The sequence below is a fragment of the Gigantopelta aegis genome, chromosome 4, assembly GCF_016097555.1.
Source record: "Gigantopelta aegis isolate Gae_Host chromosome 4, Gae_host_genome, whole genome shotgun sequence".
NCBI lineage: Eukaryota > Metazoa > Mollusca > Gastropoda > Neomphalida > Peltospiridae > Gigantopelta > Gigantopelta aegis.
Genome location: NC_054702.1, coordinates 19,216,282 through 19,235,570, shown reverse-complemented (window position 1 = coordinate 19,235,570; position 19,289 = coordinate 19,216,282). Strand labels below are relative to the sequence as shown.

General features: G+C 34.4%; 1 protein-coding gene across 1 annotated transcript in view; it reads right to left on the bottom strand.

The window, feature by feature from the left end:
• Nucleotides 1-4,434: 4,434 nt before the first annotated feature.
• LOC121369648 (zinc finger protein aebp2-like) overlaps nt 4,435-19,289 on the bottom strand; it is an 80,431-nt gene continuing 65,576 nt past the window's right edge. Inside the window, exons 3-5 of the mRNA XM_041494691.1 lie at nt 16,281-16,399; nt 14,241-14,308; nt 4,435-12,852 (exon numbers count right to left, since the gene is read on the bottom strand). Of these exons, the coding sequence (XP_041350625.1) occupies nt 12,705-12,852; nt 14,241-14,308; nt 16,281-16,399 (335 nt within the window). The 3' untranslated portion in view covers nt 4,435-12,704. The remainder of the gene's footprint in view (nt 12,853-14,240; nt 14,309-16,280; nt 16,400-19,289) is intronic.

Genomic DNA, 19,289 nt, shown 5'->3' with positions numbered 1-19,289 from the left:
GAAAGATTAAATCATTGCAAGGACTAGCAAATTGGGCATTTTCATACTTTTATTCATTTTAGGCTCAAGTCTACAATTCTGTGCCACATTTTCAGAACTATCTTAGCGCTACGATATCATAAAACAATTGGAAGCTATGATGTATGTTGCAGTGACGTTTTTCAGAAATCATAGGGCTAACATAGCTTTGAAAATATGGTGTTTGGACATAAATTTAACCTTTTGGGTTACTGGCCCATTACAGAGGATAATTTTAGCTTTGTTAAAAAATCTAAAAGGATGATCCTGCCTTCATAACAGCAAAAGCTTACCGTAACATTGTCTCCTTGAATGAAAGACAATCATTTGTTTGCCAAGAATGGTGTTATCAGTCTGTTCATGTTCATACCAATTCTGTTTTCTAAATAGCATTGTCATCACACTTTCATAACTGATATTATAAATAAGTCTGCACAAATAAAAATGAACTTTGGATTGTCTTCCTTTAATAAAAGATCACTTACAAGTTTGACAAAAGCACTCAAGTGCACTGTATTAGGAAACCTTCACTAGATTCTGGTTCTGGCACCTAATGTTAAATGCATTAGATAGGATGGGGGAATGGGAGATGGGTAACGGGCCAAAATTTAACATGGCCCTGGATTCAGTAGTAGGCTAATACTGCATGAAATTCCATTGTAGTGTTGTGTACTGAAATCAATGGAAATGAGGTCATTGATTACACAATTCGCTCAACAGGCAAGTTAAGCCAATGACCACTAGCTTGTTAACAGACAGTTGGCTAGCTTATTAACAGACAGTTGGATAGCTTGTTAACAGACAGTTGGATAGCTTATTAACAGACAGTTGGCTAGCTTGTTAACAGACAGTTGGCTATCTTATTAACAGACAGTTGGCTAGCTTATTAACAGACAAGCCATATGATGGTAAGAAATGAAATATTTGTTATATGACAGCTCAGTGCTTTGTTTATCAGATATTAAGTATCAAGCATAATGGTTAATTGTAACACTGTTAGCTAGCATTGAGCCAATTTGTGGGACCTTTGTATTCACTTTTCACAAACAGGACAAGATCTACAACAGTATTTGATAAATGCGGAAATAGATCACAGGTTGCCATGGGAAGTAGAACAGTGGGTCATCACAAAATACTGAGTGAACTTACAAATATATCAGTCAGGGTCTTGTTATCAAAAGACTGTAAATAAGACATTCACATCTTATCCACAAGTCTTGGAAGGGCAACAGAATTGAATGAATATTTTCTGCAAGGCAACCCACAAGATTTTTTATTTCAACTTATTTGCGTACTTATATCCAATTAAGGTTCAAGCACGCCGTCCTAGGCACCCATATCAGCTATCTGAGCTGTCTGTCCAGGACAGTGGGTTAGTTGTTAATTGTTGGTGGTTATTGAAAGAGAAGAGGGTGTAGTAGTCTTACACCTACCCACCGAGACATTAAAACTTGCTCTGCAAACCCTGTACCCCCAAGATTTTCATTTCAACTTATTTTCGTGCTTATATCCAATTAAGGTTCAAGCATGCTGTCCTGGGCACACACCTCATCTACCTGGGCTGTCTGTCCAGGACAGTGGGTTAGTTATTAATTGTTGGTGGTTAGTGAGAGAGAAGAGGGTGTAGTGGTCTTACACCTACCCACTGAGTCGTTAAAACTCGCTCTGGGTAGGAGCCGGTACTGGGCTACGAACCCTGTACCCACCAGTCTTATGTCCGATGGATTAACCATGACATCACAGAGGCCGGTTACCTCCAATATAACATGGACGTTTTTGTAAAGGGAGACAATTTATCTGTGCAATTATCTTATGCAGACAATTCTGCTCACCAGTTAAGCGTAAGCTTAATCTGCATGGTTAACCCTTTCAACACTATGAACCTCCTCAAATGGTTTGTATGGTGAAGAAATCTAAAAGCAAAAGGGTTAACCAAGCTGGCCTGTTCGCTTGCAGGCTATAATATATGGCACACATATATTATGTATGATACTACATGTAATTAATGCATACGTCTTCACTCAGGCGGTATTGTTTTTACACCCATGAGGCGAGATCACACAATTATGTCATGATGGTAGTATTAAATAACACACATTCTCAATCGACATAACCCATATACAAGTACAGTATAAATTATAGATATGTGCACTCATATATTAAAACTCACCAGACATACTACAAATGGAACAGAATTTGTGGAATTTGAAACGTAATTTGAAGATACAGAGAAGCTAGTTCAAAGTTGAAACAGAATTTGTGGGTACAGACAAGTTATTCTGAATCAGAAACAAGGTACTAAAAAAGTATTTTGATAGTTAAGTTTTTAGGGGGTGGGGGTGGGGGTCGGAGAAAATACATTGAAAAAAAGAACATGCACCAGAGTAAATGTTTCAAACACAATGGAATAGTAGTTTGTTTTGTTTAAGACACCACTAGAGCACATTGCAATGGAACAGATTTATACTGTAACATTGGAGGAAAGAATCATATTACATCTTTCTTTTCCTAACAGCTGCAAGTTTAGGGTTTTTTAATATGCAAACAAGACACTACTTATCATGATATTTGATATGCAAATTGTGGTTCACTGGATTTATGAAGAATAAAGATGACCTACTTAGTGCAGTTCCAAAACAAGATGAACAAATTTGCTGCAGGTAAATAAATGGTTGGAATCAACCGTGACAAGCCATTTTAATCCATCTTGCATTTTTAGAAAATTAAGCTACATGAAGTTTCCTACAGTATACTGTCATCTTGTGTTCATATCAGTTTTAATCCAGAATTTTGGTTTGGCTCTGTAAGCCTTCATCTTTAGCTCAGCAAATCCTGATAAATCAATGTGGATGGGATTAACATAAACCGTAATCTCTCGTTAATGAATAACACACTGACTAATAGAATATCTTGCATCTGCTACCCACATATTCAGATTTATATATATATTGTTAACCATCCAAAACTATCAATAATGAAATAATTTTGTAAGTAAAACTGTGAAAAAACTAACATTAATGTAATGCAAATATTTACAGATTAAAAACAAAAACTGCTAACTTTCAAGAGGTTGTAAATTGGTTGGTTTTTGGGTTGTTTTTATTTTCTCTCTCTGTCACAAAATTGGTAACTAAATGTACAATTCAGTGTTTGGTTTTTCACAAAACGTTTTACAATGGATAAACCTACTTCGCAACGGAAGATCTTTTTTCTGAAATTTCAAAAAATCTCTAATGCCGATGTTAAATGAATATTACTGGACAAAATTGAATGGTTAAATCATCTATCATGACGTAGGCTGAAGGGCTCATGGTTACACACAAAACATTTGTATGACATCTTTCAAACTCACAACATTTATTTCACAGAGTATTCCAAATTACCAGTCAACACCAAGAAAATAAATATGCAGTATAAAAACAGTCAGCTGTATTATACAGGTATCATACAGTACTACAATACACCCATACAATGAAATCAGCTGTATCATACAGGTATCGTACACTGCTACAATACACCCATACAATGAAATCCGCTGTATCATACAATGCTACAATACACCCATACAATGAAATCAGCTATATCATACAGGTATCATACTGCTACAATACACCCATACATTTAAATCAGCTGTATCATACAGGTATCATACACTGTTACAATACACCCATACAATGAAATCAGCTGTATTATACAGGTATCATACACTGCTACAATACACCCATACAATGAAATCAGCTGTATCATACAGGTATCATACACTGCTACAATACACCCATACAATGAAATCAGCTGTATTATACAGGTATCATACACTGCTACAATACACCCATACAATGAAATCAGCTGTATTATACAGGTATCATACACTGCTACAATACACCCATACAATAACATTACTAGTCTAACAATAATGATCGTCGTATATGCAAATACACGTACACGTAGAGAAAAAAGATTGCAAATATTTTATATAAAACAGATTTATACTACCATAACATGCAGTGAACAATAATTGTACATTGTTTTGCCACTTGTAAAACAACAATAATTGTACACTGTTTTGCCACTTGTAAAACTATATAAATCTTGTGAAAATGCTAGACTATCTTTACAAAGAATAAAAACAGCTGGTGTTTGTAAATTAATTTTCTCTTTTTACCTACTAAAACAATAATAAATCTTGTGAAAATGCTAAGATTATCTTTACAAGAAATAAAAACAGTATTTGTAAATTAATTTAACTTTTTTCTTACTAAAGACATAAGGTTATGTCTGTTTTGTAAATATGAATATCCTGCCCCCCCCCCCCAACCCCCAATGTTAAGTGTTTTAAAGCTATATCTCCCTCTTTAGGTAATATATTTGATTATTACTAGTATTTAGTAATATTGTATTAACTTTAAGTAAAGTAGGGCTAGTGAATTTTTAATCATGGCTAGTAAATTTCTAAAATCAATGATCCCATGGCTAGTGGATTTTATAAAAATTCTAGAAGCCCTGCATATATGTATTCTTACAAATGGTAAACATATTTTGTGTGGAATAAACAATATAAATATTAGATAAGGTTGCTCATCAATCTAATTTTTCAACAACACAGAATAGTAATATACTATACTACAACTAATAAAAATTAAAACCCACCAAGCCCTTCATAAAACACTGGAAAAGAAGACTGCAAAAGGTTGAGAATGTAAAAAAAATAAAAATAATAATAACAAAGAAAATTGTGACCCATCCAGTTAAACCTATTAAAACTGGACACCCACGGGACCAAGAAATTAATCTGGTTTAGTGGTTCTGTTCTATACTGATATTTAAAAGCAGACCATGAAAATTGTCTGGTTTTGAGCGAATCCCAGTTTACAGAAGGTCCAGTTATGTGGGGTTTCACTATACCTGTAGTTTAGAAAGTACTGTTTGCTATAACCTAGCCAACTCATACTTATTTTTAATTCAGCCATAATATAAATCATAAGCTTTTATCCACATTTATTTTAACATTGTTATTTTAAAAATGAACAAAAACACCCTCTTTTTTTCTTTTCTTTTTTAAATTACACATATCCAGTATGGAGTCTAATTTTGAAACTATTTTCTAGAACTGATTCTCAATTTCTAACATTCACTTCCAAACTGAAATCTGAGATTGCTTTCCACGCCACAGAATGAATTTCAATCCTTATCAACTGAACCTGAAATAGTGTGGTTTACTAACTGGGCCATCTGTTCAAACTTACTGCTAAAACTTGGTTAAAGGAAGAGAAGTAGTGAGATCTTGTTTCAGTCATATTGAGACTCACTGCAGTAGTTACTAAAATTGTGCAATGATAAGATTAATTTTTTTTTTTTTTTAAATCCATAAAACTTTGCAAAATCTTGATACATACATGTACCAGTAGTTGCAATGATAGAAATGATACTGGATTAAACACAATTTAATAAAATCTTTGCATAGTCTTGGTACATTGAGACCTTTCATCAGTGAACAATTTTTTAACTAGTCCAAAAATCCTGAATTTCTGAAAAATCTGGATAACTATACCGGTAATCCTAAATGGTGGGCCAGGTTACAGCAAATCTGGTTTTATTGCGAAGATGGTTTTTACCACAATTTGTCACAGAATTTCATTTACATATTGGTTCTTATTTTAATTATGGGATCTTTACAATCATCAACATATTCATGAGCTTACAAATCGTGAACGGAGGGTATGTGTGTTCTTTGTAGGTGTGTTTCATTTATGTTTACAAGTATGTGTGTTCATGTGTGTGTATGTGCACATGTGTGTGCGTGTGTGTGTCAGAGTTCGACAAATCTACTGGCCCTTGCTCGTGGCTCGTGGATTTGATGTCTAGGCTGTTGGAAATTATTAATTAATAGAGCAATAGCCAATAGCCAAAGCTTCTATGAGGGCTAGTGACTTTCCCAAACATTTGTCAAACTCTGGTGTGTGTATGTGTGTAGTGTGAATGATAGCATATTATTTTAAAACAAAAAAAGGTCAATAAAAATATCCTTTGCAGAATCAACATCCTTGAGAATATTTTTAGTATGGGGTTCATGGGTGTAGAACATAACGAATGCTATCTGTAATATGTTTAGTATGGGGTTCATGGGTGTAGAACATAACGAATGCTATCTGTAATATGTTTAGTATGGGGTTCATGGGTGTAGAACATAACGAATGCTATCTGTAATATGTTTAGTATGGGGTTCATGGGTGTAGAACATAACGAATACTATCTGTAATATGTTTAGTATGGGGTTGATGGGTGTAGAACATAACGAATGCTATCTGTAATATGTTTAGTATGGGTTCATGGGTGTAGAACATAACGAATGCTATCTGTAATATGTTTAGTATGGGGTTCATGGGTGTAGAACATAACAAATGCTATCTGTAATATGGTTAGTATGGGTTCATGTGTGTAGAACATAACGAATGCTATCTGTAATATGTTTAGTATGGGTTCATGGGTGTAGAACATAACGAATGCTATCTGTAATATGTTTAGTATGGGGTTCATGGGTGTAGAACATAACAAATGCTATCTGTAATATGGTTAGTATGGGTTCATGTGTGTAGAACATAACGAATGCTATCTGTAATATGTCTAGTATGGGTTCATGGGTGTAGAACATAATGAATGCTATCTGTAGACAATTGTGAACAGCTTTAACAATACCAAAATACACATCACCTCGAGTCATAGTCATTTAGAACAGAATCAGTTATGGTTTGAATTTGTTGACAATTGTGAACAGCTTTAACAATACCAAAATACACATCACCTCGAGTCATGGTCATTTAGAAGAGAATCAGTTATGGTTTGGTAGAAATACTATTAGGTATAGGAAAATATAATTATATATATATATATATTTGTAAAAGTTGACAAACAATCTTTCATCTATTATTTTGTTATTTAAATAATACATGAGTTGAAATTAAAGAAAACAAACACCAAAAATTCCCAACAATATGCAACCTACTTGTACATCAAATAGTTTTGGATTTTTTTTTACACGATTCTATTACAACAATAACAATTTGGGTTTTTCTTCAACAAATATTACATTCATTTATACATAATACTATCAGTATGTTCATGTACCCACAAGTACATTATACATGAATATATTTAATTTTGGCTCAGGACATTCAGGAACATTAGGGACTGAAGTAAGACATTATTGTAGTTAAATGAATAAATAAAAACTCCCACAAAATTAAGACAAAAGAACAAACGACACATATTAGACACTTTAAAAAACAAAACTGAAGAAAGTGTTTTCTAACAGCAACAGACAGATATGGTATAGAGACCACACAGTCCTGAAATGTTCTGTACTTAGTAAAATATATTTAATACTCTCCCCACAAAAAAAAAAAAAAAAAAATTAACAGTAAAAATTATAAGCCATAATATAAAGTTAAAAGACAAAAAATTCACAACCATACTATCTTACAAAACCAGAAAAATTGGTTAATATAAACCCGAAAGCATATACAGGTATACACGTATGTAGATTAACAAATCATGTCTTCAAACCCATAACCGTTAAAGACAAAGTAGCCTAACAAAATATTACCTGAATATATATATATTGCATTTACTTTATCCCAGAAATAAATTATCAACAGCTACATAAACTTGGTTTTGTTTAACGACCCCAATAGAGCAGTGATTAATTAATCATCAGCTACTGGATGTCACAACAGCTGCATTTATGGACATTTGCTAACAAGTGAATCGTAAACGAGGAAGGATACCATTTGTTCATTTGTAGCTCATATTTGATGTCTTACGGTGGCTAGCATTAGCTAATTATGAATGTATACACCCAGTATAAATTACAGTTATGTAAAACTGAAAATAAATTTAATATAAATATTCCTCAGTCACTGGTGGATTAAAATGTGTTGGGTGGTACAATAGTGGTGTCTAGTATCCAAAATTAATAAATTTTCATTTATAATTTGGAATTAGACCCAAAATAAACCTATACTTTTATTTTTAATTAGTCAATTATACATAATTATAAACAAAAAATAACAAGAAAAATATAAATTGCTCAGTCTCCATCTTAAAATATAAGCCAGATATGGGTACTGCTATTGGTGTTTTAAATGATTTATACAGGATACTGATGTTAAAAAGGTTTGTATATGTATACACCATTACAACGCAACATGTATCGTTTATGCAATATTACTGAATGGTATAATTTAGTAACATGGTTTAATGCTAGCCTCCTGCAATGTATGCTGTATTAAATTATGCTGGCATATTATGACCAAAGAATTCAGCTTTAAAAAAATCCCCAACAAAACTAAAATGAATTTACATTAAAAAGAAAACTATTCTGTGATTCAAAATATTGTCGATTGCTAAAATTTCATTAATGTAATAATTTAGGTAACAGAAACCTTAAAAAAGTTTCTTAATTCAATAATAATTAACAACTTGAATATGTAACAATGGGCTCTGCAATTATACAAATGATTGTATGTATTTAAGACATAATAATTAAAAAAAATTAAGAGACAATAAAAACAGTCTTTTTATATTTTCTTTTTTGTACCAAGACAATTTTGTTTTCAAATTGATCAAAGTACATCCGGGTTTTTTTCAAACATGTGGCATATTCCCACAAGGCAAAAAATAAAAGTTCACACATAGTAATCTTGACCTTAAAGTTTAAACATAGAAATCTTAAAAATTGTAATGTTTACCTAAACTATAGTAATGTGTATCTTAAACATAGTAATCCAAAACGTAGTACAGTTTATTTAAAATATAATAATCTAAAATGTAGTACTGTTTACCTAAAACATGGTCATCTCTATTTTAAACCTAGTAATATGGATCTTAAACACAGAAATCTAAAATGTAGTACTCTTAACCTAAAACATAGTTATCTTTATCTTAAACAAAGTAACCTAAATATAATAATGTGTATCTTAACATGGTATTAGTAATAGTAACCTTAAACACAGTTATGTTTATATAAAACATAGTAATTTTTATCTTAAACATGCTAATTGCAGGGCTCGAATTTAACTATGGCACCTACTGCAATTGCCATCGTTGAGATATAATTTGCCATCGGTAAAACTCCTCAACGACAGCAAAATTAATATATCTGGTGTATATTATCTGCCAGTATTTAACATTTGTACATTTGAAATATGTCTACATGCAACAAAATAGCCTTTCAGTCATAGGCTATTTATTTGCTGCAAAAGTGACCATTTAAAAAATTGTCATAGACAGGCTCAAAACTGCCATCGGTGGGCTGTTTCACCCATGGCAATTTAAAGAAAACAAACGCCTTGGATGACAAATTCTTAAATTCGAGCCCTGTAATGGTCAAATTAAACAGTAATCTATTTTAAACAGTAACTTCTTACGTTAAAACAAAGTTATCATTATGGAACACCATAAGGCACTGGATGGTTAATGCCCTAATTGTAACTAATAACATGTGTATTCATTTGATTGGTTGTTCAAGGCGATATACTCATTGAAAAAATAATGAGGTACATTTGTAACAGGTAGCACACTTTCAAAACACCTGAAAATGGCATAACACATAAAAAGATGTAAAAAGATACTGTTGAAATTTTTACTCCTGTTTTATTAAGACAAATATAAATATTTATTGCTCAACACAGCTGAATTAGTGTAAAGATCAATGTTTATAGAATGTTCATTTAAATCTGATTTAGCCGTTTAAAAAACAACAACAACCCTATTTGTAATGCAGTTTTTAACAGATACATGTATATATAAACATCATAGGCATCGGAAGTGGGAGGGAGGGGAGTGGGCACTGCCCCCCCCCCCCCCCCCCCCCCCCAACTATGAAGCTAGAGAGGACAGGTCTCCCAGTTGAAAGGTGATCTAAATATGGATTTAAATGAAAACTGGATTTGTTTTTAATCTGACAATACACAAGAATGTAGCTAATAATTATATGTTTCAAGAAATTGTTTTATTATGACTGGAGTTGATCATAAAAATTCTAAATCATTTTATAACAATTATGTGTATACATGTTTTTAATAATTAACTCCTACAGTTTGACCCCTCCCCCCCCAACGAGTTGTGGGCATCTTCTGATGCCGATGTACATGTAATATATTTGTTTTGAGATTGGGGTTGATGTTCGACTCAAAGTTTAGGTTTGAAGTCTGAATTCAAGACAATGTAATGGCATGACCAATATGTTAACCGTTTAGCTTTGATGCATGTTGTTATGTACTATACATGTATGGTGGTGTTATACAAATGTGGTGGTTCATTTTAACTGTAATGGAATGAGCCAATGTCGGTTGATACTGAAGAATACTTGTACACTAAATGCAACCCTGAGAAAGATTTTATTACTGTAAACTTTATTTTAAATTCACAATCATAATAAAGTATGATAAATAACGAAATAAGTATTTAAAAAAAGAACAAAAAAACTTATACATTTTTCAATGTCAGCCTTAGGTTACAAATAGTGTAAACCTACAAAAAAAGAATTAAAAAAAAAAAAAAGAAAGAAAAAGACTTAGTTTTATTATTATTATTTTTCCATTAAAAAAATATTAATCTGTTTTAAAGATCATTATTGCCTTAAACAATGTAAACATTCTCTTTGCAATTTTGTGCAACAACAAACAAGAGACAGCAATACTAAAATGAATATTCCACTATTGTGGAAAACCATGCAACCACAATTAATTACCGTACAACAAAATGTTCAAAACATACATGTAACAGAAAAAAAACACACCCTCATTTGCAATTAACACAGAAATATACATGTAACAACGACCTAAGGTTTTTTGGTGGCTTGTAGTTTTTAATTGCTTCAAACTGCAACGGTTTGGTTTGCTACAATGATGAATTTCTTCCTGTAACTGCACATTGTGTTCATACGTTCTTCTAACTGCATATATCAACGTGGTCTTTTTAAATTCTACATGTAACCTCAAATCTTTCATCTTCCAAGCATTTCTCCATTTGTTGATGCAATGGCTAATGAAGATGTAAACAATGCATATAGCACATGGACAAACGTGAAGGTGCGGTAGTCACTATGTGTTAGTTTTGTACTGATTCCATGATTAATGAGGAAAATGGATCAATTGAAGATTATGTTGAATTTTATGTCACACACACGACTTCCCCATGCCTTGGTAATGGATAATGACTAACTACAGATCACGCTGAAAATATGTGTCATATATTCAATATTGATGACATTCATTCCAAGGAGTCCAATTTCTAAAGATCTTCAATAAGATCTCCAAGTTCAGATTCAAATTTGGTACGGAGTAATGATCAATTACAGATGCTGCAATTATACATCATACAGCCAATGGTGACTTCTACTGGAAAACAAGTCAAATTTCTAAAGATCTTTTAATTGTCTGCAGGCAGAAAATCAAGCTGGGTACTGCAGATGCTGTAACGATACATCATATAGCCAGTGGAAATGACATTCATTCAGGATCAAATCAAAGTTTAGGGATTTCTAGAAAGGACTCCAAGCTCAAATCAGGTGAACCAGCCTCAAACAATGCTCATTGACTGACACATTTGATGAATATTGAAGCTAATGTTGAGATTGTAACTGAGCATGTACAGTTCCTAGATTCATACCACGATGCATTTGATAACATCATGGCAAAGCAAATGCTTAACGACATCTATTTCGAAATGTGTTGAGTTTCAAGAAATTTAAAAGTCTCGCTCTTCAAGAATATAACAAAGGCTGTAATGTAACATGCAATTTTTAAATAAACCGACTAAAAGAAATTTTCATCATCAACTTCCAGATGCTTGATATTAAGATGTTCCATGAGATATTACATTTTAAAACACAAACTATGTCGACCTTGAAAGTGATGACATCCATTTTGAAATCTGTCGAGTGTTGAGATTTCAAGGAACACAGCAAAAACAGTGCACTTGAAGAATACATCGGCAACAATGATGTTGTAACATCCATTTTTTAAAATTTTAATCAGGTCCTCATGCTCATATAAGATGCTCATTTACAAACCACACTAGAGTAAATATGACAATGTTGATCGCAATGACATCCATTTATAAACGTATCTGAACCAAACATTTTAATATACTTGGTCACGCTAAGCATTAACATTGCTGGTTACAAGTCACACGTCACACATGTATGAAAACCAAGATGGCACGACTAATGCTGTGGGATGCATTCCGAAGCACTGAATCTAACAACTGTTTAATCCACTTCACTTATGAATGATTAGTACTCGGTTACACATCACACTTGAAAATTATGATCGCAGCATTCATGCTGATAACATTCATTAAAACAAACGGGTTGATTTTCAAGAGATTGTAAACATCTTTTTTGTTTGTTTCACGCTTGGTGTCAAACATAGCCTCTCAGTTACACGCTGCACATAATGGACATGAGACTATGATGATGTATTACTGAGGACCACAATTAAAAGGATCCACACACTGCATATATGACTTCATTTATATTAAATCTTGGTCCTCGGAAACAACAGATGCTGGAAATGTTATCATTCGCACTCTTGATGAAAAATACAAAAATGCTTGTTGTTGTTCTAGGTTTTCTCCTATGATGCTGATGGTCATTGTTTTAACGAAATCACTATGGTGTACTGTCGTCATTTTCTGCGATGCTTTCGGAATCGATGGCCTCTGTACAGAGATGGGTGGAGGTTGACAGCAGTTTCACGAGGTAGTTGGGTTAATGGAATGACACGCACTGATAAGTCTGGTACTTGAGATTCAGGCACCCACGAGTCAGGCAGACTGAAAAATTCAAACATGAGAAACACTGATTTACAGGGCTTGAATTTAAGAAGTTGTCTCCCACGATAATTGAAAAAAATAATTTCCATGGGCCCACGGATGGCAATTTTGAGCCTGCTTATGGCAATTTTTTTTTTAAAGTGACATTTGCAGCAAATAAACATGACTGAAAGGTTAATTTGCTGTATAGAGACATATTTCAAACGTGCAAATGTTAAATATTGGTAGACTGCTCTCTACCTACGGCAATTTATATGTCAATGCCGTCGGTGCCATTGTTAAGTTCGAGCCCTGGATTTACTGACGTCAATGAGGCCTAAAGTCCTTGTACTTTATTTAGCATTTTCAGTAAATGATATTTCTTTTCTCATTTGTTTTCTTCAAATAAACCTACACCCATATTGCATATTCTTCACACATTCCCATTTGTTTTGTTATTTTAAACTTGAGTCACATTCGGTACTGTACTGGTACACGTATTAATAACCTCCCTCATACCCATGAACCGTCACACCCTGCAATTGCCCATAGCAATCAGCAATGCTGTGGAGATTGCCATGGAGTTTTTAATTGTCTAAGGCACTTTTTGTATTACGCTTTTGCCAACTCTATGTACTATGCCAAGCACCATTCTAGTCAGGCAGTCAAGTTAAGATATATTCCATTTCTGCACCCCTGTTAAGAATGATAAATTTGACAGAAATGAAATGTTTCTGTTGTCTCCAGTAACTGAAGTGACTAACTAGGAGATTTTATAATTCAAAATGAATGAAATTGGCTACTATTATTGAACAAACAAAATCTCCACCCCCTACCCATCCGATGTATGTATGCAATCCACATTATAATTTATATATATAGTGGGTTTTTTTAAGTGAAGTCGAGCTCAAAAACAAACTGATCATTTGACTTAAATATTTTTTAGTGTATGCTTTTATCTTCTTGGGAACTTTAGATCACTCACACTCTGCTGTTTCCAGTGTTCATGTTTAAATGCTCCATCAACAGTGGAGGAAACTTGCACAAGGAAAACGTGTATAGTTCCTTCTGAGTAAACATTAATATGCTTTGTTGTGTGTGTATATACACCGGTGAACAGAGTTCAAAATATCACAGGTCTTAATGTGAAATTGGGAAATCTTGTTTTTGTACTTTGTGTTGGATGTTGGATTGTTTAATATAATAATAAATTATCCCTCCCCCCCCCCCCCCCCCACCCCCCCACCCAATTTTTAGTCAATGATTTATTTGTTGGTACCAATCACTTTTGTTTTCAGGAGATCTTAAAATTTGTGCCACACAACTTTCTTAAATAGCATTAAACTTAAGTCTCTGCGCAATAGAGTATTTAAAGCATTCCTATACTCTATGAACACCATTATACTTACATATTTTCTGGATTCCAGTGTAATAACACTTTAACTTTACCAGAGTCTTCTTTCCGTCTCGCAACAACCTAAACAAAAATAATTTTAAAATAATATAACTGCAATAAAATAATACCATAAACATGTGAAGAGGCATTTATATTACATGTTTGCCAGTCCACTTGCTTTAAATAGTGAATAAAAAAGTTTGTTTTGTTTAATGACACCACTAGAGCACATTGATTTATTAATCATCGGCTATTTGATGTCAAACATATGGTAATTTTGACATAGTCATTGAGAGATAAAACCAGCTACATTTTTCGATTAGTAGCAAGGGATCTTTTAATATGCACTATCCCACAGACAGGATAGCACATACCACAGCCTTTGATATACCAGTCATGATGCACTGGCTAGAATATTGAATAAATCATATTACTTTAAAAAACCCATATAGTATGATCAAGAATGACATCACTTTTTGACATCAATAATGAGGTCATCTTTGTTTTCAATTAAAATTTGGAATATTTAGCATAGGTATTTTGTAAGATGCTTTGTGGTGCTGACATAAAAGTAAGAATAGCACTTTTTACTTGTTACTGGGAGAAAAACAGATTTAAACTAAATAGCTCATAGTGAACAATTTTATCATAAAGTAACCTTTAATGCAGTCACGAATGTCTGATTTAAAAAAAAAGTTTGTTTTGTTTAACTGGAGCACATTGATTAATTCATCATTGGCTATTGGATATCAAACATTAGGTAATTCTGACTCATAGTCATCAGAGGAAACCCGCTACATTTTTACTGATGCAGCAAGAAATCTTTTATATGCACTTTCTCACAGACAGGAAAGCACATACCACAGCCTTTGTCCAGTTGTGGTGCACTGGTTGGAACAAGAAAAAACCCAATCAGCTGAATGGATCCACCGAGTTGGTTCCATCCTGCAACACAAGCACCTCAAGCGAGCACTCAACCAACTGAGCTAACTCCAGCCCCTGTCCAATTTTAAATGCATCTCAAATTGTGTAAAAGGAATGCTTGCAAATTCCAGTTAGAGATGGCTTATCTTTAAAGAGTCGACAGAGAGACATGATGGGTGTCACGATATACCAATGCATCAATGTGTCACGATACCACTGCTGATGATACGATATATGATACCCTTGTTTGTGCATTGATTCCTATTTTAACTTTCTATCTATTTACTAACAACACCATCTGAGAGGTACCTATTGACAAGTTATTTCCATCAAGGAAAGACAGTAAAGTGGAGGGAGAATATTATGTAACTGCTTATGTCTACATGTCTAGTATGTGACATTTCTACACTAAAACAGTGTTTAATCAATGTTTTTCTTTTATCATGTGTTTATTTCTTATTTTAAAATCATTTGATCTAAGTTTCAGCTTTTTGTTTTACGGGGAAAACACAGTGAATCAGGAATAGTGATATGTATTGTATCGTGGGCTATGTATCGTGATATGTATTTTATCATGAGGTATATGTATCGTGACACGCCTAAAGTAGACTGAGACAAGAGAAAAGAAACGAGAGAAGAAGAGAAGGATGAACCTTGGTACTCACAATGCTATGGAATGATGAAGTAGACTGAGACAACAGAAGAGAAATGAGAGAAGGATAGAGAGAGAGAATGATGAACCTTGGCACTCACAATGCTGTGGAATGATAAAGTAGATTGAGACAATAGGAGAGAAATGAGAGGATATATATATATATATATATATATATATATATAGAGAGAGAGAGAGAGAGAGAGAGAGAGAGAGAGAGAGAGAGAGAGAGAGAGAGAGAGAGAGAGAGAGAGAGAAGAGAGAGAGAGAAAGAGAGAGAGAAGGGCGAACCTTGGTACTCACAATGCTGTGGAATGATGAAGTAGACTGAGACAACAGAAGAGAAACGAGAGAAGGATAGAGAGAGAGAAGGACGAACCTTGGTACTCACTATGCTGTGGAATGATGAAATAGACTGAGACAACAGGAGAAATGAGAGAAGGATAGAGAGAGAGAAGGACGAACCTTGGTACTCACAATGCTGTGGAATGTCACCGAGTGGGCCAGACCCGTCAGGTCTGTCTTCCGTGTGAGATCTTCCAACTCCTGCTGCAGGCGGCCCATAATTCCACTGTCAAAGAAATCGCCAGTTTTATCTGGAAAAATAACAAGTATTGTTAAGACAGTTATGTACCCATAAAAACTTACATGGTCATGTATGCAGGGAAATAATATGTAAGAACAAGCAATACATTTCCCCTACTGGGCCCCACCACGTTTTTGTATCTCCTAAGTGGAACAGACACACAGACAGACAGACAGACAGACATGACAGAAGTCAAACTATATCTATAACAGTATTTAATAAAGTTATACACAAAATTTCACTTCCATATCTTCAGGCATTGTTGAAAAAAGATCTGGAAAACTATGTGTGGAACAGACACACAGATTGATAGACAAACAAACACGACAGAGACGAAACAGTTTAACAGAATAGGTTTCCAGTAAATTCAACAAAGGAACACACATTATTATGACAGCCATTTATAAATAACCCAAATAATGTGGAATTCCTGCAACCAAATGACTTGAAATTTGGGAATTATGGTTTCAAAATCTTAGTTAAGAGGAAGTTGGTTTATGTTATTTTTATTTAGATAACCAATTGTTCGGTTACGTGACTTATATTTGAGTAACCAGTGAGTTTCCTGCTTTTGCCAAGAGATAGTATTTTTCAATTTGTACATGTATATATACACTGTTTAAGGACAGAAAGTTTATTTTGTTTACACCATTAGAGCACATTGATTAATTAATCATCAGCTATTGGATGTCAAACATATGGTAATTATGACTCGTAGTTATAAGAGGAAACCCGCTATATTTTTCCTAATGCAGCAAGGGATCTTTTATATGCACTTCCCCACAGATTGGAAAGCACATACCACAGCCTTTGTCCAGTTGTGATGCACTGTTTGGAACAAGAAAAAAACCCAATTAGCTGAATGGATCCACCGAGGTGGTTCGATCCTGCGATGCAAGCGAGCACTCAACCATCTGAGCTAAATCCCATGTATATGAAACCGGCCTCGGTGGCGTCGTGGTTAGGCCATCGGTCTACAGGCTGGTAGGTACTGGTTTCGGATCCCAGCTGAGGTATGGGATTTTAATTTTTATTATTATTATTTTTTTTATCCCACTGCCCCCTTTCCTTTCTCTCCTTTGAATTCCATCTCATTTCTTCCCGATCTGGCAACTCCTCCTATCTTTCAACTTCTTTTGCTGTCCACCTCCACATCCCAGTCTTTGTCTCTCCAACCGTGACAGGTGCTTGTCTCTTGTGGCTATCTCTGCCACACACCTGCCATTCCCCATCAGCTTTTGGCTGTGGGCTTAGTCTGTACACATGGGATTTTTAATCCAGATGCCGACTCCAAACCCTGAGTGACTCCAAACCCTGAGTGACTCCAAACCCTGAGTGACTCCAAACCCTGAGTGACTCCAAACCCTGAGTGACTCCAAACCCTGAGTGGGTGCTCCGCAAGGCTCAATGGGTAGGTGTAAACCACTTGCACTGACCAGTGATCCATAACTGGTTCAACAAAGGCCATGGTTTGTGCTATCCTGCCTGTGGGAAGCGCAAATAAAAGATCCCTTGCTGCCTGTCGTAAAAGAGTAGCCTATGTGGCGACAGCGGGTTTCCTCCAAAAAACAGTGTCAGAATGACCATATGTTTGACGTCCAATAGCCGATGATAAGATTAAAAAATAAATGTGCTCTAGTGGCGTTAAAAATAAAACAAACTTTACTCTTTTTTTTACGTATATGATTTTTATGTACTTATATCCAATAAAGATTAAAGCACACAATACATGAGCAAATGTCACTCCAGTACATGGCAAACATCACTCCAGTACATGGCAAATGTCACTCCAGTACATGGCCTAACAGCAGTGGTTTCATGTAGGTTGCAATTAACATTAAGTAACCCACCACTGTAATACTATGTACTTTCTGCATTATTCGTGTAGTCAAAAACTGACTAAGAATGAGATATCATTCAAACAATCGTCGCGTTAGAATGAGATATCATTCAAACAATCGTCGTGTTACCGCATGAATAACTAGCTAGTAATACCTGCTCACATAATAACTGGCTTTGTGATGTCTCGGTGGCACAGTGGTTAAGCCATTAGACTACAGGCTGGTAGGTACAGGGTTCGCAGCCCGGTACTGGCTCTAACCCCGAGCAAGTTCTTAAGGGCTCAGTGGGTAGGTGTAAGGCCACTACACCTTCTTTTCTCTCACTAACCACTAATCAACTAACAACTAACCCACTGTCCTGGACAGACATCCAAGACAGCTGAGGTGTGTGCCCAGAACAGCGTGCTTGAACCTTAATTGGATATAAGCACGAAAATAAGTTAAAATGAAATATCATGATCTAATTCATTAGTAATATTTAGTAAATCCTAATGTTGGCTAGGCTTATATATACAACAATTTAAATAAGCTATATCACAGGAAAACAGTTTATTTACAGGCTTTTAAGAATATTTTTATAAAATGAAAAGAGAAAACATAGTTATTATTACTTTAATTCATATATGTGACATCATACTACTGTCCAGCCAATTCACCACAACTGGTACATCAAAGGCTGTGGTATGTGGTATGTGCTACCCTGTGTATGGAATGGTGCATATAAAAGATCCTTTGCTGCTAATAAAAAAAAAGTAGCCCATGAAGTGGTGACAGCGGGTTTCCTCCGTCAATATCTGTGTGGTCCTTATCCATATGTACGACACCATATAACCGTAAATAAAATGTGTTGAGCGCACCATTAAATAAACCATTTCCTTCCTTCATACTATTGTATATATTTTTCAAGACCTTGCAGCTGTAAATAATGAATGAATGATATGCCAGCATGAAAATTCATTGGCCATTAGGCGTGAAACAATGTAAAAATATGGATGAAGTGATAATCTATTCAACAGAAAAATTCAAAAGTTAAATTAAAACATTGTGTAAAGAGGTGTT